Raw genomic sequence first — 27,310 nt, forward strand, 5'->3', positions numbered from 1 at the left:
GGTTAATGTGAGGTGGGGTACGTATTCTGGAGTTCCCACTCTAATTCCAGCACTTTTTCTCCTTTTCATCTCCATAAAAGGCCAGTTTCAAAAAGTCAATTGGGACATGCTCTGAATCTTGGGCAATTTAAGTAGGTAGGAAAGGATTTGCCTCTGTATTTAATATCCTTGGACAAGGATACTAAACCTTGTAGGCTCTTGGTCAGAGCATGATACTCAATAAAATTTAAACAGAGTGATTGTATGCAGCACAGCCAATAGAATTTCATATTCTTTCCCCTCCTCCCTTCTTTCTTTTTCTCTAACTCAAATGAGTCACCTTGGCTAGGCTGCCAATCCCCACAGAACTTAAGTTCCTTGATAGGATATGCCAATAGAAATGAGAAATTTTATAATGGGTTGAGACATGCGTTAGTCACCTATCCCTGCAAAGAGATAAGTACTCTCTCCCTGAGGAAATGTAGCTCATCAAGTGGACATGAATACATATAATGACAGGGAATAAACGTGAGGATGTGTAGGTAGCATTTCTCTTTTGGTTGCTTTTTAAACAGTGCTCCTATACTATACTTTCGTGCTACATTTCTAGGTGCTTCTACTGTACCTTGCTCACCTGGCCCCCTCCTGTTTTCCAACACACACTGACTAAGAGCAGCTTGACTAAGAGCCGGGTACATATCAGCCCATGTCTATTTATTTCCTTTCCCTTGAAATACGTGAAGGGGCTGTCCCTGGAGAGGAGCTATTATGGGAAGACGATCACTAGAACAATCACTGGCTTGGCACAAGATGGGCAGTGTGGGGTAGGCACAAAAGAAAAAGGACCATTGTCATTGAGCAAGTGAGCTCTGAATGTCAGAACAGCAGGGACAGCGGATGGAGTATGTTTCTGCCTGCTGTCCATTATCATTCCATTAAAGAGAGTTGCTGACTTGACCTGCCATCATCATTGCCTTGCCCACGACTCCAGTTGCCCAGAACACGAAAGAGAGGGGCTGAAAAGTACTCTGGAACAATGCGGCGAAGAAATATATTCTCCAGCAAAGCTCCCTGCATTGAACTGGCTGCGAGGAGAGTTATTCTCAGCTGTGCCTGGAGGCACATTCATACTCACCCGAACAACGCCAACAAGCAGATTTCTCCACTGTAAATCCTTCGCTACACTACAGTGGAATCAGTGGAGCCTGAAGGTCAAGGAGACCACCAAATCATTTGTGCAACTTCCCAGAACAGCATCCTGCTGTTTGGCCAGAAGTTGGAGAAATGCCTTAGGGACTTCTTTCAGCTGAATTCCTCTTTCTGTGGCTGAGAATCTCTTGGAAGAGCAGATGTGATTTCTCTATCAGGAGTTCTGCTTGGTCAGGGGCTGTGTTAACTCATCTCTTGATGATCAGCGCCTGGCCCACTAAATATTTTTCTCAATGAATGAATAGAGGACTCATTGATTACCACTTTACATATTGGTCCCTACAGCATGGGCTGTGCAGGCTAATAAAAATGTACATAGCCCTCCACGGTCAAAAGAGAAATAGTACTTGCAGTCCTGATATCGATCATATCAGGCTGTAAAGGGGTGGGGGATTGCAAATAAGTTTTGTCTTGAGAGCCAACACTGGTCGATTGGTAGTGGCTGCCTCGAGAGTTCTGTTGGAGGTATTATGCACCGGGCTCAGTGAGGAGAAGTGCTGCCATCGATTAACAATGTCTGCGGTGAGCTAAAGACAGGGACACAGTGACCTGACTGCCTTGTATGTACAACGGGTCTTGAAGCTTTATATTTCTTCAGTTGAATTTTTGAGATGAATACCTTTACCACACATAGTCGGTTTTGACTGAATATAGGGGTGCTTCCCCTCCACCGTTTTTCTCCCCCTCGCCATACACATGATGTTCTTGCTGGATTTGCAAACAAATGAGATTCTTGCCTTTCCTTAGGATATCAGCACAACTCTACTGCAAAAAGATATTCACCCCAAGTGCCATAGCAAACAAAACATCCACTGGGACAAATTAAAGGAGGAATGAGAGAGAGAAAAAAATAATTAAAACCCTTACTATGATCCAATTTTGTGATTCGCAGTTCTGGGAACAAATTACTGTCATGATGCCAAAGGAATTCTGCACAGGGAAGACACTGAGAGACACAGGCTGAACTCCGGTTTACACTACATCATTCTTGTCACGTGAAAGGAATGGCTCTTAATGGTATTTTAAACAAACTAACCCAACAGCCAGAATGTCAAGTACCCAAGATTAACCCTCATATCTAGGAAAGTTAGCTTAATCAAAGACTTTTTTTTTCGGCCCAAGATGCAGTTTTTATAATAAGATTTCATTATTTTATAATTCAGTGGGTCTGGTGTACTCACTGTAGTATGCAGTCATCACAGCTATCTATTCTCAGTGCCATTTGATCAGCCTCCACCTCAAAGAAACCTGTTGGTGGCTCCTGACAATACCTATAATCTGCTTTTCTTTTTCTCTGGCTTTACCTATTCCGGATAGTTCATGGAAGCAGATTTACAAAGTACATGGCCCTTGGTACACCTCTGCATGGATGGGTCACATTTCACTGTTCACTCATTTCATTTTCCTTGGTTACAGACCTAGAAGGGAAACACACTGCAGAGCCCCACAGTAACTCCACATCTAATTATGGAGTGATCGAATTCTTTTCCATAGTGGTGCCATTCTACATTCCCCCCTGATGCCATGTAAGGGTTCTCATCTCTCCACATTCTTGCCAGCACCAGCTGAGGTCCATCTTTTTAATCATAGCCACCCTAGTGGATGGGACATTGTACATACACACATTTTTAGCATTTTGATGTGTCAAGTATGGTCATACCTGGGCATGAGATGGTGGCAGCCCCCTTCTTATGTAAACACCAAAGAGCGCATCCTTCCCAAGGGAGATGTTGAACTTCAAGAACTGTGGCTGACTGATGTGAATCTGAGACCTCCAAAACACCCCTGGTGGGACCTCTTGTGTCACTCGGCGACCAACTTCTGCTTCTCCACTGTCTATGCTGCTGTTCTTCAATGACCAGGGCACTGCAAAACAAGAAGACGTAAGTTCAGGACCTCAGTGTACTGTAGCTAGCTCTGCAGTTCTGCTTAATTATATGCCAGCATTTTTGTTTCTCTACTGTTAAGAATAAGCTTAAAGTTTCTTTTTCAAGTCATACCTAAAACATTTAGGTTTTACATAACAAAAAATAAACTCCTACTCCAGGGTATCTGAAATCTTGGCACAATGCTTCTAAAAATCCCACGATTACCCTTTACTGATCAAATATAAAAACAGTTAGAGTCCGTTAAGTATGTGGAAACCTTCCAACCACCTGGAATGTGACTGTGATGTGAAATTTCCCAACAGGGAAGGGAAGGGTGATGTTAATTTGGAACCAAATTGAATTCGTACAGCCTTTCATTATCCTTTCCAGACACAAACAAGTCCAATAGACACTGACATTTTAAACAAAAATCAGTTCAGAGTAAACACACACACACAAAAAAAACAAAGCAGAAAATGAGGATTTCATTTGAGGTTGATTCAATATTGGGGTTGTTTCCCTCGGTGAGTTTGAAGGAAGGGGCTAAGAACTGTGGGGAAATGACAGAATTCTGTCAATGACATGAAGACATTACTGTTGCAATATTAGCAGCTGCTCACACGGCCACACAGAGCATTCTTCAGAAGTTAAAGAGGAGGGTTTCTATACATACGGGTTTCTCTCTCTCTCTCTCTCTCTCTATATATATATATATATACATACATACATATATATATATACACATACACACACATAGATAGATACAGATTGATCAATTGATAGATAGATCTATATATATAGAGAGAGGGTCATTTGAGGGGTCTTCAAGAGTACATAGAAAACACATTAAAAACTCTCATGGATTTCAAATCATTTTAGCATGGAGATGAACTTATTAAGCAGACATTTTGTCTAGCATTTAAGATTCCTGCGTCACATATCAGTGCCTGGGTTCAATTTCTGCATCCACTGCCTCACAGTAGCTTCCTGTAGATTCTGGGAGGCAGCCTTGACAGCTCAGGTGAAGGGATTCCTATGGCACATGTGGTAGGCCTCAGTTTTACTACCAGTTCCATCCAGCTTCTGCCCCAACCCAGAGCAGGCCATTGGGCATATGTGAGGGGTGAGTGAGTGGATGGGAGCTGTACCCTCATGGGCATGCATGTGCAAATATGCATACACTTATGCACACACATTTTTTCAGAAACATTAACAATAAAATACAGAATCTTCTTCAACCTGTGACCACCTACGGGCTTTTCTTCAAAGCAGAGACACTCATTTTTCTGAATTCACCACAGTACAGGTTTCAAAATCACAAATTCCACACTTGATATGACATGATTTTTAGTCTATAGGTCTCACTGAAATCTGCCTATTGTTATATTAATATCTCTATAGCAAAGATTTTTCTCTATCAACTTTGAAAAACAGCTTAAAAACAAGTAATTAATTAATAAAAAAAACCAAGTTACAACGTTTGAATTTTAAAAGTAATGAGAAACTGAAGAGTTTTGTGCAGTTACTTCCTCCAAAGAGATGAAAACAAATGTTGTGAGTTGCTGTTGCCAGCGCCGGGGAACCATCTCTGTGACTGTTCATCCCTGAAGGTCAAGTCTGCCGGCATCCAGAAGTGTGGGTTTCTGCTGTTCTGTAGGGTCAAAGACAGCAGTACTGAAGCCAGTCTGAGGCGCATGAATGAGGACTTCCACGTAAGCTTTCCTCAGCCATGTCAGGGGTTCCAAGACCGTTGACAAAGTTAGTCCCTAACAGGACCCCCACACAAAGATAGATAGCAAAGAAACAGGTAATTATGGCTTCTATCTTGACCTATCAGGTGAACATTCTCATAGGAAGAAGTTCAGAGCTCTCAAGGAGGCGGCTGACTCAGTGGAACTGCTAAGCCCTGGGTCTGAATCCTAGCTGGGGTAACTCCCAGCTGTGTGTCTCGGGCCTGTTCACTATCCCTCTCTAGGTATGTCACTTACACAGTGGGGTACGTCTGAGGATTAAATCAGGTAACATGTGGAGGACCTGCCTTGTAAGGTGCGTCTACATCTTTCCATCCTGTCTGTGGTAGTGCTGTCTAGAATCAGCAGCAATGACTTCCCTCGGATTTGAACAGAATATCTGCGGTGGTGTCATTGAAAATAAAGCTTGTCTAGTACGGGCATAATTAAGGAAAGAAGGTCTTAATCAACAGTCATTTTTCAAAGCTTTAAAAATCAATATACTATGAGTGGTCAGTACACCTGTAGACTGGGAAGGGCAACTCATGGGCCACAAGTAATAAGACGTGGCAGCTAGAGGGCACAAGGTCACAAGGTCATTCCATCCGCACAGCTGAAGCTGATGTGTGTTCTTGCTGCTTGTCTGGTGGACAGCCCTGTGTAGGTTGCTTAAGTAGAGTGTCTCAAGATATGACATTTAACAGTGAGTAAAGGATGTCCCAAGTGAGTTGTTTGGGCCATTCACTCTCATTTCACTGCAATAAATATTTATACAGCATCTACAATAGTACTCACATTACCAGGAAGCATCAGAGTTGTGTATGTTACAATCCCAGCATCCCTTGTCTAGGCAGTCTTCAGCCCAGGGTTCTGTGGATTTGGTTTGGGACCGATTCGGGAGGATGAGGAAAAGAGGCATTAGGCAGTATTGTGTAATTATCTTGTGAGTGACTGACCTGCACGCATGAGTTCTGGACACCAACTACTTATGGTGACCTGACATGCAAGGACCAAGTCCAGGCAGCGGCCACAGTCCTGAGACTCTCATCCAAACTTTTCTGTGTGCCCACCATGAAGAATGGAGGTGATGCTACAAGAAACGGATGTTTCAGATAGGATAGCTCTGTCTAGTTCATCTCCAGCTTAAAGATGAGATTTCTGGGGCTTCCGAGGCTGGACTCTAATGATCAATTTCACAGGATGGCCCAGCTCGATCACTGCACGGAAGATTGCTCATGTAAATGTGAAGTGATTGCCTCTTTCTGAAACATGTACCTCAAATTCCAACCAGTTAAATAAGACTGATGTTCAGCGAAACGACAGCCTTCCATAGCCACATTAGGAGCTAATCATTTCAGAAAATGTTGCCATAATTCATTTACGGAAACAGCGAAACTATTCCCCAAACAAGTGATAAAGGGAATGGACTCAGAGCCATCCCAGGGAAATGAAGCTTCATATTAATACGTCCTAACTTCAACAGGACTGCAGAGGCACCTCAGCATCAATCTGCCTTGCAGATGATTCTGCCTCACATATTTTTATCTATTGCAAATAAAGCCGAATTCAGAATATTGCTTCAGTCATTACACTTCGTTTCCCCCTATTGGGGAAGCAGGGCAATCACCTTTAGAGTTTCATTTAACCAACAGGTAAATGAAAAGATTTTCCTAAGAAACTTGGCTTCACTGCTCAAGAAAATAGCTGGCCTGAGACATTAGCAGAGCATCAGGTCTCACCTGCTGTAGCTTGGCTATTCTGCAGGATTAGCTTTCCATCCTGATCATCGCTGTTTCTGAGATGAGAGTCACACACAACCCTCACATTTTTAAGAAATCCCTAGTTCTTGGGATTCTATGTTGCCTTTATAGCTCTTGAAATCTCAGTTTGTTGTCTTAGATAAAATGGTCAACTCTTTGCCACTGGGAGCGTGGATAAATATTTAGACCTCTTACCTTCAGGTGAAGTTGTATATTAATAAGTCATTCAGTTTATGAGTACTGCTCTTAGTACCTAAATTTTAGTGAGTGCTTATTACTTTTTCCAAAATCTTATGGTTTGCCCCAGTTTTCAGATAAGACAACCTAGCTTCACGGAAGTTAAGGGAATGGTTGCTCACACATCTCTTCAGCAGTCAGACTGGGAGTCTTATCTGATTGCCCATGGAACCCATGAGTCTAAACACTACGATGGCTGCATTTCAGATCCTGTGCAACATAGAAGGGATACACACAGCAGTGCAGACAGCAAACAGGAGACACTTGGGTGTTCGAGTCAACTCTGCAAGGGAAATGAGGCCAAAGAGAATAATAGAATACAGTGTGGAGAGGAACAAAGTCTCATTACTGAAACCCATGTCAAGCTACAATGATTCTGTGTAGAACAGTAATCACACAGCGTAGTGCTGTGCTGTGGGCAGCAGGCAGAAGTGGACACCACACCATTATGGTGGACGTACATAAGTGGTACCCACGTGTAACACCAGATGGAAAACATGGCTTCCAAAACGAGAGGACGTCTGTGCACAGGCTGCTGGTGCTAGCCAGTGGATGTGTAGTCATGTGATGTCTGACTCAGGTACAATGACATGACTCCTGAGTCCTTGTGGGGACTTCACTGACATTGGAAAAGCCCCCATGTAGGGAAGTGATCTTCTGGAAACTCTAGGCTGTGTTCATGGAGAGGCTGACTGATGGGAGCCAGAGGAGGAATTACCAACCTCCCTGCTAATCTGGCTCCTCGTGCCATGCATTAAGCCAACCAGTCAGAATCATTATGAAGTTTTTGCTGAAAGGGCAAGTGTAGAAAAACATGTTTCTAAACAGAATAACAGTCTTTGCCATTTTTCCCCCAACTTGCATACCATCTGGAAATTCTGATTTTTTTTTTCAAAGGGTAGGAAAGAAAAGTGCTCCAGGCACAAATAAATGTTTACAGCTGAGTTATAAACCGAGAATGGTAGGACTTAAAACAGTAAGGCTGGTTGAGATGGCATTCAAGATGCAATAGCACAAATAACGTGGGAGCGGGGCAACTTGTTCTGTCTGTGGGCCCTTTGGACTGGGAAGTCCTGCTTCCCAGTGGCCCCACCCCGTGAACGTGCAGGGAGCAAACTTCATTCTTGGCTTGCTGTAATTCTCAGAAGCTAAAGGCAAGCAGTGGGCATACTGTGGACCCTGACATGTGAGTGACTTCTTTGCCATTGGAAAACACGGCACTCCAGAGGAAGAGGCAGACCATGGAGACTTGGTCAGTGGACGGATAAGACCTGCAAGGATGGCGTGAATGACAGCACTCAGGGGTGGCTCAGAAATGTCTGATAGTGCAGGCCATGTTTCCACAAGTTTTATCTCATTTATGCTGTGAGTACCATTTTACAGATGGGGAACTGGAGGCAGAATGAGGATCCATGGGCTGCTAAGTAAAGGAATTCATGTTTGTGTTCAACCAGATCCACTCCAGAATACTAGGTAACAGGGATCTTCCTAGGTAAGGATATCTGGCATCTGGGGCTTGATTCAGAAGGAAAAAAACTGACATTTTGGCTGCTTGAACTCCTTCCTCTGCTTTCCTACAATCTTTTTAACTATTTACTGGGAAAAGTTCAGGAAAAGGAAAAATAGATTTGGAAAATGATATGGGCATGGTCACCAATCTCCCCTTTTGGTGAAGGGTAAAAAGTTTAGGCTCTGTGAACCCTTTGGTCTCTTTGGCATCTCATCAGTTCTGCCTCTGGCTTGCAAAAGCAGCCAAAGACAGTAGGTGAATGGGGTTGGCTGTGCTCCAGGAAAACTTTACAGTAACAGGTGGCTGGACAGATTTGGCCTCCCAGGTGTCGTCTGTTGACCCCTCCTTCAGAGGACACCTTGAATTTCAAATGATAGGTTTTGAGCATGATCCATGAGCTTTGTCTTGTGAGTTTATTCTTTCTTAAAACCAGCACACAAATGGGGGGTATGTATGCCGTGGCCTTTATACACACTGGTCTCTCCCTTCTCTAACCCGCTACCTCTGGGCTTAACCAATCAACCTGGATTCCCTTATGTTCTCTGACCAGGTCAGAATACTGTATTGAATCTTCGCGTTCAAGGCTTATCTAATCCCAGATCTATAGAAAAAGTACTCCGTGTCCTCGTAATGAAGATGTATGAGTTCATTCCTTTTAATACAGAAATACACACTAGACGGTGAGTGATTCTGGCAGGCTGTGGGTGCCCACCTCTAGAGGGGAAACCTAACTAACATCCACGTACATTCAGGTTTAATTGGAAGAGAGGGGAGTGAAAATAAACCGGGAACAACAACAAATGGGAAAGGGAAGGAAGACAAAACCCAAAGAACATACTCTCCCAACTAATTAATCAAGAGCTTTGTTTCCACTAACATATCACAGAGTGTAGGCTGCCCTGTCTATTAGATTCATTTCCAAACCTGAAGAGAGTAAACACTCTTAAAGACCAGTAATGAAATCTCTATTGACGTGCCATCTTACATGGGACTCACATGCCCATGTTTTGCTTACATTTTAATTTGCTCCTGCTGGATACTCACCCAGTAATTGCTTAATAAGATTAACCTCCCTGGCAATGTGTGGTGTATCTTGATTAAAACATTATCAGGATGAAGGATTATTGTATACCACACACAAAAAAATGGAGGGGGTGTTATTTAATTAACTTATTGCCAATACATCTTGATTGTCTCTTTGAAACCCTGGAAAAGTAGTCGATTGGGATTGATTCAGTTTATCTAAATGTATAGAATTGAACAATGGGGAGGGAGGTCGGACATTGGAGAAGGAAATTTAAATTTAAGGTCACTTTGCCTAAATGAGTCAGGAGTGCACGAGAAAGGTAAAATTCTTTTTGTCACTTTATAAGGTACACTTTAAAACAACTTCACAGGAGCTACACCTTGAGTCATCAGAAGTGTACGATTTTGATGCTCATAAAGGCAGTGTACTGAGTTTTAGTTCATGTTCAAGCGATTTCACCTACTGTTGAAGAAAAAACAAAGTGTCACATCAAAAAGACACAAGGGACATTGGTTTGGCCAATATTTCGTCTGTCTCATTTGGAAAATATCCAAACTGGTGATATCATATGACTTACACAGTGTTTTTCAGACCCTGTTGTACATAGGGAAGAATTTAGAGATTACTAAACTAACTGTGGAAAGCATCCTCTTCCCTTAGGACTCTTTCTCTGCCAGGAGTTTTCTTCTGCTCTCTGGCCAAGCTGGTGTGGGCTGTGGAGGGATGTGGGGCCTGGAAGTGGAGTTTAATAACACTTGGGGTGAGTGGCCGATTTTAATCTATGGAGGGCAGCACAGACCAGTGATTCCCAATTGTGAAGGACACAATTGAAGATAAGCATTTGAACATAATGCTAGGATGTACATACAGACTTGGATAGAATACATCTTAGGTCACCAGTGATAGAACACACTCACTTACTTGTAAGTGCATATTCTGCATTCTTTAGGAAGAATGGTGGTACTGACTTATAGATTCAAGGACATTAATAGGTAAAACATACTGGAGTCCCCGTAAAGCATCACTAACACATTAAGGTAGAGAGAATTCTTTATTGTAGCAGGCTGTCTTGTGTATTGTGGGTGGTGGAACAGCAGCCTAGGTTTCCACACCACTGGGTGCCAGTTGCCATCATGACAATCAAACAATGTCTGAAGACATTGTCCAAAGTTGCCTGGAAAGCAAAATTATCCAGGACAATAGCTATGGCCACACAGGAAACAGAAAGACATTCTGGTGTCAAGTGTTACAAGTAGATAGATATCATGTCAGAGGACAATAAATTTGGCTCTGGATTTTTTTGGTCAGTTAAAGCAGAACATGGCCAGTTAAGGCAAAATACACTTCTCATTTTTAGGTCTACTCAATAATGGAAAGCATATCATTTCATCTTCAGATGAAACTTTTTCATGCTTACTTAAAGGTAATTTAGTGTTATGATTATGATAGATGAGTAGAGCGATTCTTAAAGACTAGATAAAAAGACAGCGAAGTCATACTTAGAACACTAGGATAGCCCTGGGAGAATGATCTGAGCGCATTAGTGTCTCTGGATGGCTAATATCCACTGAGAGGGCCAAGCAATTCTAGGATCTTCTTTCTGGAAAATGATGGAAGGAAAGCTCCCACATGCTGCTCGGAGTTGTACAAGGCACAGATTTGAATTAAATTTTGTACCTGGGTACATGCTTGCTTTGGGTCCTACTTCTGGAACATTCTGAATCTTAGTTCTCAGATTTTTCTTTTTCCCTTCAGAGTAAGTGAAGTGACACAATGCTAAGCCCAGGGCACATATGCTGCCTCCTTGTCCTTCTTTGAAATGTCCCTGTTGGGCATTTTAAGAAAGATGGGGAGGAAGCTGGCTGTATGTGCAGGGGCAGAGAAGAACATTCTCCTATAGTCTCTCACCCGTGATTTCCATCCTGAACAAGGCACACCCCTCCAGGTGAGCCCAGCAAACAGTGCCATCGGCTGCTTTTAATTGCTCTAAGGCCCCATTTCCCCAAGGCTCTCTGTTTTCTCTCCTCTCTCTTAACACCTTGTTAACACCTTTTCCCCTCCCCCCTGCAAGAATATAGTTGCCTGATTGCTTCCCTAAACATTTCTATGGTCTCCTTCTGAGAAGAGAAGCTTTGTTGCCAAGTTGTCAAAACTTCTTTCTTTTTTCTCCCAAAAGCAGAACAGCTCCCTGCCTGTCTCTTTCAGGCTAAGCCAGGCATGCTTCCTCCTCAGGGAGGCCCTGTCTCTCAGGAGAGAGGCGGACCCAGTCCAGCGGCATGTGCTGCCTGCTGCACGCTGCCTTCTGATGAGGCAGGACTTTCTCCAGCTGCTGCTGCTGCTGCTGTGGCTGCTGCTTCTGCCCCGGCTTTGGGATGCATTCAAGCAGCTCTAGCTGGTGCCAGTCTCCGCAGATAGCACAGGTAGGCACACTGCTCGGAACAGGCAGTCTGCCAGCTTTGAATGACTCCAGTCAAACACAGCTAACAGACAGGAACAGCAAACAGCTTTTAACAGGGCACCTATGAAAGGCCATGATTTTTTTTTAAGCCCCCGTACTTTCCCTTTCTGCAGACTTTCCAAGATTTGGATTAGAAAACCTGTACCAGCTGGTGAGAGCTTTGAATTTTTCCCGTGACCTCAGGAGGGCAAGCAGCAGCTGTAACCTCACCTTTGCCTCCAGATGGCATTGTTGCCACATCATCGTTTCCTGGTAAGCCGGTCCTTATCCCATTGTTAAAGGTGTGTCCATCTGCCGGCTGCAGTTGCCAATTGAGTCCGAGCAGATGCATTGCTGCAGGAGAGACAAAGTAATGAAAATATGAATAGATAATTCAGCAATGCAAATGTCAAGGGGGAGGGCCAGGTGCCTTTTTCCAAGTGATTGCCTTTTAAGGAAGCTGCCGTTCAAAAATGGCTTGCCCTAGGCCGCAGGGATTAGCTAAATACAGAAAGTGAGCAGATCTGAGGGGTTGGGGCTCCTTTCCCTCCCGATGCTGCTGCTCCCAGCTTCATGGGGCGAGGAGCCCACACGGTGGGCAGAGCAGGTGGGAGGCCACAGCCCAAATATTCCAAATGGCAAAATGCTCCTCTGGGTTTCCATTTTTTGGGACTGCAGAAGCCATCACACCCTCCCTTGTTTCACCAAACTCTGGCTGCAGCTGCTTGTAGACTGCTAGTCCTGGTGCTTTGGCAAAGATGGTTTGTCCCAAACCATTCTAAAAGTAGATTTCCAATCGAATTGACTTGAATGTTACCATGCGATTTCCCTCCACCCGCTTGCAGAAACGCTAGTGAGGCTGGTCTAGCTGCAATTGCATGCATCCCTTTTAAAGCTGACTTCCCTAACTATTTTGAACTTCAACAGTATTTCTCCTTTCTGCTTCTTTGTGTAGTAGGTGGACAAACATGCTGGATGGAATGCAGTACCTTCCTGAAACATTACTATTCTTCCGCTCCCTCTCTCCTTTGGTAAGGAGCCAAAAACAACTGCAGAAGTCTTTATTTCTATGTGCATCTCAAGCCTCCAAACCAACACCTGGCTTTCTTGCCACTCTCCCTTGTTCCAACTGTGCACAATTTATTCAGCGAACTCAAGAAACCCTTATCCTGACATTCTTGGTTTTAGGGAGTGGAATGAATGGCAAACCCCAAACACCCATCTTCCCTCAAAGCCCTTCTCTAGGAGACACTTCATTTGCACATAAATAAGGCGCTCTTTCCTCTGCCTATCTTTTATCAGTGTGGCATTTCAACTGGACTAAATTCCTGCACTGTGGGAGAGAAAGGACTGTTGACAAGGGAAGGTTCCAAGTCTGATGTGGGCATGAGAGAAACAATTAACCACAGGAAACACAATTAACAATGCGTAGGAAATTGTTCACACAGCAATTAATCCTGTGGACCTACCACCACTTGAAGTCAAGCTGGCTTCTATTAAGGTCACAGTGCTATCTTCAAAACAATGCAGCTCAGACTGAAGGCTGCAGGGTGAGGCAGGCAAAGCTCCTTGGTGCCTGCATGCACTTCTGTGTGTATGTGCACCTGCACACATGCTTCCACATTCTTCCCATCAGAGGCCCATGTTTTCTTCTGTAGATTGGTGTGCAACATCAGAATCACTGTTACAACTTTTCAAGATGACAAATACTAATAAGCCCAAGTAACATTCACGTGCACTTGCTGTCAGACTAGCATCTAATTTTCTCCTGCAGTTTATCCGTTGTATGTAGGTCACTTACTTGAAGAGACTAAATTCTATTGCCTCCAATAATGACATATTTTCCCTGTACAGAGGTCAGGAAATGAGAACTAATCATGGAGGTTTCAAGATAACGATAGTTTTTGATTTGTAATTACCAGGTGAAGGGAGCCAAGGAATTAGCTATTCTAAAATGATTTCTTTTTAAACGATACTATTGGGTTACCCAGGCTTGCCGTGAGCCAGCTGCCGCTGCACTTGGAAATGTGATTCTTTTGAGGACAATCTCTTTTTAAGATAGACACCGACAGGTACTGCAGGAGCAGCTGGGGCCCAGGCCCAACAAAACTTTCATTTTACTCATCCACAGAAGGAAGAGGTGGGTCTGATCAGGCAAAGATGAGAACGTTCCCAATTCCCCACCCACAACTCTCATCAGCCTGCTCTCCTTGTCCTTGCAAGGGGCAGAGCAGATTGAAACCGTCAGCTTGGGGAGGAAAGCCAAGGGGCAGTGCCTCCATCCTTCGGGACTTAAAGAGGACATCTCTGAAGCTTGTCTGTTTCCGAGGGTTCTCTCCTTCCCGCCCCCTTCTGTTGAGCTTTGGGTTCCATAGTCTTATTTTTAAAACAGGCATTCTGAAAGCAAGTTAAGCAGACATAGGGTGGTCAGGGTCAGGGTCCATAAGTGACTTCTTGGGTGTGGACCAGAAGGAAGGGAAAAAAATACCAAAAAAGGCAAAAAAACCCAAGAAAGTGAGATGGAGTTGTGAAAGGGGAGAGGCACATGTGCTGAGCTTAAGGACTGCCTGCCCAGCAAAGGCAAAGCAACCAAATTGAAACTCAAGTTTGGGCATATTTTCCTGCTGTTGAGCTGAATGCCAAGTAAATAAGTGAGAATTAAGTCAGGGGTATAGCCACACTCTCCTATTTTGGGGGACATCTGAAATCAGCTTTTGTTGGTACTTCTTGTTTTCCTGGCAGGATCAGCCATTCCTTCTCCCCTCTGTGAGTATGGAAATGAGGTAATCTTTCGGGCCAGTGGGAATGGACCAAGTGCCTTTAGCACAAAGACTTGTGACTTACATGAGTTTCCTAACTAACGACAAGCTGCATTCTTATTCTGCTACCAACTTGCTCTATGGCTTGGGTTGAGAAATCGGTGTTTCAACCACTGCCTTTACCTTTTGTGACATTTTCCTAAGTAGGTAGACAAATGACTCACAGACATCTGCCATCCATGGGAGGTCTGGTAGAGTGTCTTCAATGCAGAAGGTTCTCCATCAAGGCTAATTAGAATGCTTATCACACTGATGACAGAAGGGGCAAATTTGGGGTGTTGGAAGGTAGGATATGATATGCTAGGATATCTATATGATTTATTTATATTTATTGGAAAGGCAGATACACAAAGAGAAAGAGCAGGGAGCTGGAAGGGAAGTGGAGCCGCTGGGACATGAACCAGCACCCACATTGGATCCCAGTACATGCAAGGCAAGGATTTAGTCACTAAGGCTACTGCACCAGGCCCCATTATATGTTTTTAAATACAAAAATATACATTCCTCCATGGGATTAAACAGCGATACAAAGAGAAGACTACTTTGCCTGTATCAGTATATTGACACCTGCTAACCACGGTACTTCTCCTATGGCCGTGTACTAAAAGGTATTCTTCAGATATTACCTGAATGCTCTTGGGAAAGTACTTTCATTATTGGCCATTTTACAGATGAAGAAAGTAGCGAGTGAGAAAAATCTGATCAAAGGGGTTATTGAAATGAGAAGGGAATTACAGTGGGAAGCAGCTGTCTGCTTCATACTGCACAGTGATCTGGTTAACATTCATGTGGGCAGTGGAATCTCAGTAAAACTCATCTCAAAACTCATGATCATCCCACTGGAATTGATGGATGCATGATCTGTCACCATAATGAGTACTCCTTTCCCAGAGGGAGTTATATTTCTTCACCCTGTTGAAATCAGACATGGCCACATGACCTGGCAACACACACTTCATCACACAGTCGTCCTGGAGAAAATGACACAGGTTACAGCCATGGCTGGCCAGTGACAGGACAGAGAATGAGTGAAGACACACCCTGTTACCTTAGTGACCCTCTGCTTTGTTACAATGGCATGTCTGAGACAACCTTGACTGACACATCATTCACTTACAAGTGAAGTAGGAGTTGTTCTTTTTTGTAAAACACAGCTCCATGCATTGCTTTCAATTGCATTGGGTTAGGATCCTTTCAGAAACCTGGCCAGGAAGAACCAGCACCTAAGTTGGGCCATTGTATTTGTCTCCAGGAAAAAGAAAAATTCTGTTTCTGCCCCTTTTAATACCTCCCATTCTGATCAGCTCTCAAAGCCTGATTTACAAAGCCTCAAAGTGCTAGTTATTACTTCATCATTTCAACATTTCCTGGAAATGCTGGACTCAGTAAGAGTTTCTGGATGCTCCCATTCCCTGAATGCTCCACCGACTCATCCCAGAAGGTCTGATTCACCCCAAGGTAGGGTCAGAAGTGAAATGAGTTTGGGAGGCCCTCTCTCTAATGTTACTCCCTCCCAACGATGGCCAAAATGTACAATTCATCATGATTTGACAGGCTGTGCTCCCAGCAGACCCTTGGATGGAAAATGGGGCTCTATGGGTCAGCAAGGATAGGGCAGGGAAGGGTTCCAAGTGCAAGCTCGTGGAATCCAGGCAGTGGTTGGGATATCAGCCATTAAAAACAATAGGCAGCCAGCCAAAGTATTCCTACGGCTAATTGGAGAGAACTTTGATGAGTGCTAAGAAGGAACCAAGACAGGATGGAGAGACCACACACAGCTTGCAGTGAGAACAGCTACTAGACCCACCTGGAGCTTGGGTGGCATTTTCTTCCTGAGGTGGCTATGTTTTTGTGCCAGGTGGGCTCTAACAGAAATGCTCAAAGGGAACCAGGGCAAGAGAAAGGGAGCAGAGTTGGTTGTAGAACTGAGAATTCTCTAGCAACCACAAGGGCAGGGAGATTAGAGGCCCCAGAAAAGTGGCAACTTGAAATGGGGGGGGGGGTGTATGAAATAGTAATTAGGGTTTGTGTGGGCCCTGCTGGGCGCCACTTAGAACCTTTCCTGTTCAGAGGATCAGGCTGACAAGAGAGCCGATCAATATGTCAGCAATCCTTCCCAGAGAGCTGCTCAGCCCCTGCTTGTCAAGAAGGGCAAACATGGAAGCCACAGATGCTCTGTGTTTGCTGAGCAGGCCCCAGGAGCAGGGGGTATCTTGAAAGATCAGGCTTGTCAATACATAACCCGAGGAGGAGATTGGGCTTTCCCTTTGAAAATGGAAGACTTCAGCCCAAGCATGGCGGAGGGAGTGAGAGCGGGGAGCCAAGCCTGCCGGGTTTTGTGGCACAGCAGGCGACCAGTTTCACAAGAGCCCTGGAGAAGCTGGACTTGCAAGCTGACTCAGAGACAAGGAAGGACGATTTGAAGGGTCAAGGCTGGGTCTTCCTGCCTCTGCACCAGCTAGCCAAATCAGCAAGAGCAAGACTCCCGTGGGATAGGCAGCCAATGCCAAAAGCCACTGCCCAGAGGGGAGAACCCTAGTGGAATAATCAGGGCCAACCCTGCACTTGTAACCAGTAACCTATAAAGGCACCTTTGCAATCAGCAGGGAAAATGAGCACATGCAAATGAGTCTCCTCAAGGATGATGGTGGCAATTAACATTTATTTTGACAATGTGCCAGGGATTGGGCTAATTATTTTAACTACAGCATTTATTCATTATTTATCATTCACAAATATTTATTGAGCACCCACTGGGCTTCAGGGGTGTCCTGGGCTCTGGGAGCAAAGCAGTCAGGAAAACAGGATCCTTGCTCTCATGCAACTTATGTTTTAGTGGAGACAGAAGAACCAGACACAGCAATTAGAACAAGGGTCAAGGGTTGGGCAGCACAATGAATGAAATGGATAGGGTGGACGCCTTAACTATTTGCTTTTCTGTAAAGTAGAATGGTCTGGATGGGGTCTGTGGTGCAAAACTATTGAGCAAGGACCTACAATGAGTGAGACAGCAGTTCATAGGGGAGTGGAGTCTGCAGACAAGGCAAAAGGAGGGCTATGGCCCAGGCAGGTGATAAGAGGAGATGCCTCTGAGTGGGTGTTGCCATTTGCTTGCACAAGCTAGGATGATGCTGGAGGATCCTGAAGAGGATGAAGGCTCCCACCACTGGCCCCTGACATACACTATTTTTACCCTATAAAGTGGTAATCAATTTACATTTCATAGCAAGGCAATGGAGGCTTAGACAGTTAAAATGACTTATCTAAGAGACAGTGAATGGGAAATGTGGGGTTGCCACATAGTTGGGTGGAGTTCTGAAGCTCCACACATTCCTGCTGGTAACTCCATTCAGAGGCCTCCTGGAAGACACTGCTGCTCTGAGTTTCCTGGGTGAACCACTGCTTAGCCAAGACTGAACAGGACAGATAGTATACAGAGATATTGTCCAGGTCTATGTATGAATACATGATGTATGTCACTAAGCAGTCATGACTCCTGTACGGGGATGTCCTTAGGTCTGCAAGTGGTTTGCTATGCAAACTGAAAAGTACTGGCATGGCCAATGTAAAAGAAATCAGTTTGGTAACTTCAGCAGACAGACTGGGCAGCAATCAATGTGTTTGGTGGTTTTTCTCCCCCGTTGGTTTACGTATCATGCTTTGAGGTTGCAGTTGAGTATAGTATAGATGTCATAATGACATCTTTTTGAGGAATGCTGCCAGTACTGAAATTCCATTCTGCCTAAAAGAAGAGATGCAAATAAAAGCAGGAGGGATAACATTCTTGGAAATGCCTTGAATCTTAAAAGGAGTTCAAAAAATGTAAATCTTAAAGGAGTTTTTTTAAAAAAATCCCCTTTCAAACCACCTTGGTGAAATGATTTCTCTTATTTTTTTTCTCAGACGGGGTTGTGATAGAGTGAATGGAATACATTTTCAAAGCCCCGATGGAAGTTACACCCTCAAATCCCTTTAGTAGTAATGGGATTTGTGCGTCTATCTTCCAAGAATGCTCTGAAAACTTACTTGCCTCTGTCCAACTTTCAGCTTGCAGCTTCCAAAATGGTTGCAAAGCTCCTGGCCCAGAAGTTACAGAGAAAAGGAAGGCTGAGCAGTAGATACAATCCCAGAATCCTGACATAACAACTTGAAATGAGAGGGGGCTTTGCAGAAATGTACCCACATGCACATCTCTTACGGGTGCTCTCATCTCCCAGCCGCGTTCCTAGAATGGTCCTCAGCAGGGATTTTGTCTGCTGCCGTCCTAATTCTGGTCCCCTGTAAGAGGAGGGAAGCTTTCATTCCCCTCCTGTATGTCTGTTGTGAGAACAACAGTGACAGGTGCACGAGGCAGCTCTGGGACCAGGGAGCAGCGTGTTCTCCACACAAGAAGAATCCACCCAAAAGAACCAGTGCATTAATCTATTCTCATGACAGGCTCAGGACAGTACAGTGAGAGAAAATCATAGGATATTCATCAATTCCTGCGTTGAGGGTGTGTGGAGGGAAAGCCAATGGGCTCTTTGCAGCTTCAGCAGGCACGGGGCTCCCAAGCTGTTGTCATCTCTGCCTGTGCCTGCCTGCACTCTGCAGGTGTACTGTAGGTGGCTGCTGTTGATGATGTGGGTTTGCAGTGTCTGCTGTGCTAAGGTGACCTTTAACGACACCCCCCGTACATTCAGCATCACCAGGCAGATCAATACGCAAGACAGACACGCGCTCACGCTCGCAGCCACTTTCTTTCCCTTGCGTGCAGTGCCCAGGAATGCACCTGGCTGGTCAGGCATCCTATTGTCCACCGAAGTAGCTCATCCTCATGCAGATAAACACAAGCCTAGAGCCATCAGCCACACAAGGTATCATTTAGCATCCCCAGACCATCTCATTCCTGCTGCTATTTTTCCCGGGAAAGAAATAAAATAAAACCCTTTCTTTCTTCAAGAAAGGGCCCATGTGATCAAAATACCTTTAGAGAATGATAATATCAGGAGGTTTTATTCACCAAATAAATCACAGGCTAGGGTTTTAAGAGCTTTCGTGATAACAACAACAACAACAACAAAAAAACCCCACATGCCCACAATCCACACACACACACACCTTACTGTATCGTTCCTCCCCTGAGTTTGTCACTCAGTGTTGACAACCCAAACATTGCTTGTCCTTCCTCAAAGAACAGCCACTAGCAACCCCATGAAAGAGGGGGCAGATCCAGGAATCCACCAACCACAAAGGAAAGGCGGCACATGGGGTGTGTGGTGTGTGGTGCGTGGCGTGTGGCCACTGGAATCCCAGGAAGCACACAATATGAATGTTTTACAGGATAAGATGTAATATCGATCAGTGGATGTACAGTGCATGCTGGAAGAAAGAAGAAGACGTCTTCTGTGAGAAGCAGGCTTTTGCAAGCAGCAGTGGCCAGGGGTCAGGCAGGTGCCAGTCAGAGCACTGGCCACACTCACTGTGAAGACACGTGTCTTCTCCTGGCAAGGGACAGTTCAGGCTTGCCTCCCTTCCCAAGTCATGCATAGCTCCCCACAAAGTGCTACCAATGAGCCCATAACTGGGCAGCCTGAAGCTGGGCAGAAAAGCCAGAGGCAAGGCCTTAGGAATCAGACAAAGGAGAAGCTGTTTTCTCTATTGTGAGTTCCTGAAATAGACTCCATTCATTCCCATCAGGGTTCCAGCTTCTGTATCACTGCTCATAGCAGATGACTGTGGGCAAACTAATTTACCTCCACGAGCTTCCCTTTCCTTGGCTGTAAGAGGAGCTTCCACTTTGCTAGAATACTGACTGTCAAGTGCTGTTTTTAGTCCTATATTGGCACTGCCTCGTGGACTCTTTAAGACAAACTTAGAAGTGAATACTAACATATCCGTTGACAGAGGAGAGAACAGAGGCAAAATACTGTTGTTGGTATGAGCAGGTCGGGCAGCTCGTTTCTGAACCATGCATGTGCTCTCAGTCATGATTTCTGACTTGACAATGATATCTCTATGGAAACAAGGTTGATCAAACCAACCTGAGAGCACAGAAGAGGTATGGAGGAGGTAGGAATTTGGGAGTTCTGGGCACAAGGAAGCACTTAAACAACATGTCTCACTCTATGCTGCATCCTGGGGCATTTGGGCATTACAACAATGGTGATTGTGAGAATGTGCCAGGCTCTGTGCCAGTCAGTGGTCATCAATAGGATGTAGTGTGTGGACAGATGACTCATTTGGCCAATGGGGAGGCTAAGGCTCAGACAGCTGAGGGAACATGTAGCTGGAAAGTGGCAGAGGAAGAATTTGAACTCAAGCTATGTGATTCTCGTGGCCTGGGTTCTCCAGCATCATACCGCATCCCTCACTCAGCAGTAGCGATGTTTTCCTCTATGAAATCTCCCATTTGTGACCCTGGTCAGAGCAATCTCTATACCACGTGGGCACAATACAGCCACAGTCAGGAATTGCTATACAGACAGATGCTGTCCCTTGTTCTATTTGTCCAAACTCAGGGCAGCCAATGATTAGCTTAACCAGAACTTGAACCTTGATCTCTTGATTTCTTTTCCTGGTGCTCTGTTGTTCTCTTCTGTTGGTTTAAACAAAAACAGAGACTTCTTAAGCTACGCACAATGCAAAGCCTGGTTATAGAGAAAATGAAGGGGCTTCGCAGAAGCTACCTCCAGCCACTGAACGCGGATTTTAAAAAAATTATTATTTAAAATTATTATTTATTTTTGTTATTATTTGAAAGGCAGAGTCACACACACACACACACACACACACACACACACACGAAAGAGAGAGAGAGATATAAATCTGCTATGTATTGGTATTGGTTTATTCTCCAATGGCCTGGGCTGGGCCAGGCTGAAGCCAAGAGCCAGGAGGTTCATCTGGGTTTTCCATGTGGGTACAAGGACTCAAGCACTTGGGCCATCTTCTACTGCATTCCCAGGTGCTTTAGAAGGGAGCTGAATCAAAAGTGGAGCAGTCAGAACTGCTCATATGGAATGATGTACTTTACGTACTACACATTATGCTACAATGCTGGCCCCTACCACATATTTTAATTTCAAAAAGTTATTTGTAGCTGGTGTGGTAGAACAGTATGCTAATCTCATATGGGTGCTGTTTTGTGTCCCAGCTGGTGTCCTGGCTGCTCCATTTTCCATCCAGCAACCTGCTTATGCTCTGGAAGGCAGCAGGGCATGGCCCAAGTGTTTGGGCTTCTGCACCGACATGGCAGACTGGGGAACTGGGAAGACTGGGAAGAGGCTCCCAGATCCTGGTTTCAGATGGGCTTAGTTCTGGCCTTTGTGACCATTTGGGGAGTCAACCAGAGAAGAGAAAGATATCCCTCTGTTTCTCCTTCTTTCTCTGTACGATCTGCCTTTCAGATAAAACTAGATAAATCTTTAAAAAATTATGCACAAGGTAAGACATGAGCAAAAATAAGTTGTTAATGAAATTCAATGTAAATACATAACATGTTCCTTCTGATGCTGCATTCATTAGCTTCAGTCTCTGTGACTCAGGACTTCACTGTAGAAGTTCATTCACGATAGGAATCTAAACTTGCCACTTTCAATTTCCACCTGGTCTGACTATGCTATGGTCGATATAAACATGTTTCCTCCTGCATGTGAGCGTTGTGCTTTTTCAAGAGTGAGAAATGAGTTGAAGAAATAAGTCTGGTGAGATAGTACTGTCCGTAACTCTCACTTCAACTGGGTCATTTGTTCCACGGAGCCAGATTAGGCACACGGGGAGACTGCCAGTGTCCTTTTCAATTTTTAATTTTTGACATGGTTAGCAGAAGTGTTTTTTTTTTCCTTAAACTCAGAAATTAAAAAAAAATTCTGTATTAGCAAATTGGACTTGATCTTTCTCTTAAATGGTTTTTGGTAAAATGAATTTCACGTGGCCAGCCTGAAATATTAACAATGTAATTCTGATAGAAAGAAACATCATTTTTTGTGTAAATGATGTCTATCTCCCAGAGCCTGATTAGGAAGGAAGGAATGAGAAACCAGAAAATGCAGTAGTTCTGGTCCTCCAACAGGCCTCCTATCAACACAGTCAAGCTCTTACAAGGAAAAAGCCACTCTGATAGAAAAAAGGATGATTCCTTTTTGAAAAGTAAGATACTTGTCCCTGTAAAAAAGAAAGACATTTTCATCTGCAATTAGATAAATGACACAAGTAGAATTATTTTGAGTTTGTGACAGTTTACTTAATAGAGCTAATTTCAAGGGTTTTATGTGACACTCAAGTCCCACACGTTTCTTTCGTGGGTAAGGTACACAGTCGTCTCCACAGGCAGCAGCATGGCAGACTGCTGTGACATTTTTAGTTTTATATAAAGCATCATAATGACAGCAGAGTGGCATTGGACATGGCTTATAATAAGCCCCCTGCCTCCTTAGTGTGTGTATTCCCACCCCTCATTAGAACTCTATGGAAGATCCCAAGCCAGGAATAACCCACTTCACTCCTGGGTGGCAGTTGGCAACTCTAAAGTACAAAGACAATGACCAGTATTGATGAGGATGGGAAGAAAGGGCAATTCTTGCACACTCTTAGTGGGAATGGAAAACAGTGGAGATGCCTTGGAAAGCTAAAAATAGGACTGTTCTATAATCCAGAAATCCCACCCCTGGGCAAACAGCTGAAGGAAATGAAACCAGCAGGTTAGAAGAAGACCTACATTTCTATGCTTACTGCAGGACAACAGCTAAGGCACTGGAACTCAATTGCTATGTCTACCAACAGACAAATGGAAAAAGAAAACGTGGTGCGTATGTGCCGCAAGGGAATATTATCATGACATACAAAAGAAGCAAGTCCTGTCCATGTGGAGAAATATAGAGGGCAGTAACTGAAACAAACTAGACACAAGAAAACCCCAAAATACTACTGCCTGTTCCCCCTCACATTTGGATGCTCCAAGTTCATTTCATGGCAGTCAAGACAGAACAGTGGCTACCAGGGGCAGAAAGGCATTGGGAGGAGGGGCAGGGAGGACGCAGGGAGGCCATCGCATGGGCTCCAAATCCCATGTGTGAATGACTTTATAAAAAAAACCAGAGGACAATAGAAAGGCTTCTCCACACACAGCTTTGGTAAATGTCTAGAGTTGAAAGTGCCAGTCACCCTGATTTGGTCATTACACATAACATACAGGTTTCCAACACTGTACTCCATAAACCCATACCACCATAAAAAATAACAATTAAAAAAAAAAAGCTTTCAGGTTTATAAAAAAGAAAAATACCTAAAACCCTGCCTGGGGTGAGATCCTGTAGAATCCTATGTCCAGAGTACAATCGAGGCAAGTGGGTTTCCCAGGCTCCCTGACTTGTCATCCACCATTGTGCTCTCTCAGGTGCATACTCCACAGGGTGTCCCCTACCAGCCTGACTTGATGTCACTGGAACTCTACAAGGCTGCCCCAAGATGGGAACTTTGGATCCTTATTTTGTAGACCAAAAGACCAAGAATTGCTGTAGTCATATAACATGCCTGGATTGTCACATATTTTTATTTGTTCATTTATTTTTGAAGAGTTGCTGTGTCTGCCATTGTCCCACTGCTAGGACTAACCCTCAGAGAAACTCTACAGCTCCAAGAGGGTGCCTTCCAGCCAGATCCCCTTTGCTCTTATTATGGGATCTAGGAGGAAGGACTGCCCAAGCTAACTGAGGTTGGGTCTCTCTCCTGCAAAACACCCATGATTTCTGATCCTTTCAACTCTGAATGTCATGTGCCTGCTGCCCCTGGGTCTGTGTGACCCAACAGAAAGATAAGAACATTAAAACAAAACAAAACAAAAACAAACCTTAAAATTTCCTGGCAACCACATTAATGAGGTGAAACTGAATATTGTTTTAACTCATACATCCAAAATATCACAATTCAACATATAATCAACATAAAAATCATGAATGAGACATTTTACAGCTTTTTTTCCCAGCGTGTACAAACTCTGGTTTGCATTTTACACTTGCAACCTATTCATTCAGATGCTAGTTTCAACAGTGAAGTGAAAAGCATTCCTGCCAAAACCAAAAAAAAAAAAAAAAAAAAAAGTGTTGGTAATAAAAATACTGTAAATCATTTTGGTTTACAAACTGAAATTCAGCTAAATTCTAAAATGAGTCCTCCTTTGAAAAATTTGAATCAAGTTAGCCACATTCCCCCCAAAATTTATGACGTAAAAAACATGATGTGCTAATTAGAAGATTTTTGTAATAGGTTAGAATGAATGTTTATGTGGTGAAAGAAGGAAGTTTGTTCAACTATTCCACAAGGCATACACATTTCAAAATATACATTGCATGTGATAAATACACTCTATTTTTATTTTTCAATTAAAAATACTTCAATGTAAAAGGCAAACAAAACACCACAAAAAGCTGACCCCTTACAGCACACCTGCTGTGTCCTATCACACTGCCACCTACCAGTGCTAACCTCCAGCTCCGGACTTTCTGTTCCCAACATTCTACCTTATTTCTGCATCTCCTTTCTTTCACACAGTGACCTAACTGCCCATTGCAGGAGATGAGCACAGGCTGGAAGGATGTCTTATCTTCTTCTTTCCAGCTACCCAAAGCGTAAGACCAAATCTTTTTTCTGCCTATCTCCAGGGCCAGAAGACAAAGATCCCTTCTAGGAGCTGCTGATAGGGGGCTTCCCTGCCTCATGCCTGGGGAATGCCAAGAACCTCTCAGACATGCTAGAACCCTAGAGCTCTTAGCCTCCTATGCCCAGGAGGCCCTGTAGGATGTATCCCTGGGCCTCCCACTTTCTACCTATTGTAGATCAATCTTGTAAGGTCCAACCTCGGGCACTAACCATTTAATACTAGAGTTCCAGGGGCAGGTGCTTTTGCTACACCCATTGAATAGCCCAAGACACTACAGGAGAGATGAGTAAGTGCCTTGTTCAATGTCATTCTGACAGCAGCTAAAGAGCTGGGGCTCTGACCTTGGAAACTCTTGACTCAGTCTATTTAACTACAACATCTACCTGTTGCAGTGAAAATGTTGGAAGAAAGAAATCTTCTTGAAAAAGCCAAACCCCACATTTCAGGAGGCACTGTGGGTAAGACACAGTGTTGTGGGCACAACAGATTGTGGTGATTAGAGGAACATTGGAATTAGGCAGGCCTGGTAAGATTCAGGGTTGAGCCCTGGCCCCCAAGCTGGGAGGCTCTGGGAATTCTCGCTCTCTCCTTTGAGTCTCTCTCCCTCCTTTCCTTCTTCCCTCCTTTCTATTCCTCTATCCCTTCTTTTCCTCCTTTCCCCCCTCCCACCCTCCTATTCTCTGTCCTTCCCTTCTTGACTCCCTCCCTTTCTCTATAGGCCTGCCTGTCTTTTTGGGCTCCTTGATCCTCAGTTTCCTCATCTGTAAGATGGAAATATTAAAATTCTCTACTGCCCAGAGAGGTTGCCTGGAGAGAGCAGCTCGTTTAATGGCTGACACAGATCAAAACCCTCCACGTGACAGCTGCTGTGTAGACTAACCCAGCTCAGTGTTGTTCTACCCCGCTCCCGCCCCCGGGACATTCACTGGAAGGTTTCGGGAAAGTTCTCTCTCTCCCTCTATGTTTCCATATTGAAACAAGTATCTTTGAAATTTTAGGTAGTTGAAATACAAGTAAATAGCTCTTCTCTAAATTAGAGATGTCTTTGCTTTTTCAATTAAAATCACAGAATCCTGTATTAAAACCGCAGAGCATTCCTTTGCTCCAGATTTGTTCGAGAAGAGACCCAGAGAGAGGCCATTCATCTTTTTTCGTGAAGCTCAGAACCCTGATCTCATCTGCTTCTACCTTCCAACCCTGCCTCTGGAAGTTGCCCTCGTGGAGCAATGCTTCCCAGAAGAACCTGAGTCGTGGATCCAGCTCACATATTTTATGCATGTGGGCAGTCGGGGGTGGACAGGAAGTGCACTTGTGTGGGAAAGGGAGGTGGGTGAAGAATCCTTCTAAATGTCTTCTATCTTCTGTAAAGCAGCCAGGAACACGCTGCCTCAGCACACAGGGTGCTTTCCTATGCAAATGGAGCCTCAATGCAAGCCCCCTGCCTCCCTCATCCCATTGAGCTTGGTACTTTCAGTTCCTTCCTTATGTAGTTATTACAGAAATGCTACTATGCAAAAAAAAAATACAAAGCAATCTTTTTTCTTCTTCTCTTGATACCTGCAAATTCTTTGTTTGTTTGTTTGTTTTTAAAAAAATATGTATTTATTTGAAAGAGTTACACAGAGAGACAGATCTTCCATCTTTTGGTTCACTTCTCAGATGTCTGAGACCAGTGTACATATGGGCTGCCAGTGTTGCAGGTGGCCGATTTACTGGCTACGCTGCAACACTGGCTTGCTAGTACCTGCAAACTCATGGATCTTTTATGCCAAGCCTTAACAAGAGCAGCTCAGCAAGCTCAGATAGCAAGCATTTCCTCTACACCCACTCTGCGCCTAATGCTGAGCAAGGCTCTGGGGTACAATGATGACTACCACTGCTTCTGCCCCCAAGGAGCTCACAGGCTAGGCCAGCAGTTTCAGGCTCTGATTCCCGGACCAGTGGCATGAGCATCACCTGAGAACTTGCCAGAAATGCAAATCACTGGGCACAACTCCAGACCTACAAATGAGAAACTCAGGGTTGGGGCCTGCGTGCTTCTGATGAATTCTCAAACTTGAGAATGACAGACTCTGTGTCAGGCCAAGCCAGTGCC

The 27,310-nt window shown here is 44.2% G+C and overlaps 1 protein-coding gene across 1 annotated transcript in view; it reads right to left on the bottom strand.

Moving 5' to 3' along the window:
* The window catches only part of TENM2 (teneurin transmembrane protein 2), a 344,410-nt gene that overhangs the window by 169,110 nt on the left and 147,990 nt on the right, over positions 1-27,310 (bottom strand). Inside the window, exons 6-7 of the mRNA XM_058677877.1 lie at positions 11,989-12,111; positions 2,849-3,054 (exon numbers count right to left, since the gene is read on the bottom strand). Coding sequence (XP_058533860.1) covers positions 2,849-3,054; positions 11,989-12,111 — 329 coding nt within the window. The remainder of the gene's footprint in view (positions 1-2,848; positions 3,055-11,988; positions 12,112-27,310) is intronic.

This window comes from Ochotona princeps, chromosome 19 (assembly GCF_030435755.1).
Source record: "Ochotona princeps isolate mOchPri1 chromosome 19, mOchPri1.hap1, whole genome shotgun sequence".
NCBI lineage: Eukaryota > Metazoa > Chordata > Mammalia > Lagomorpha > Ochotonidae > Ochotona > Ochotona princeps.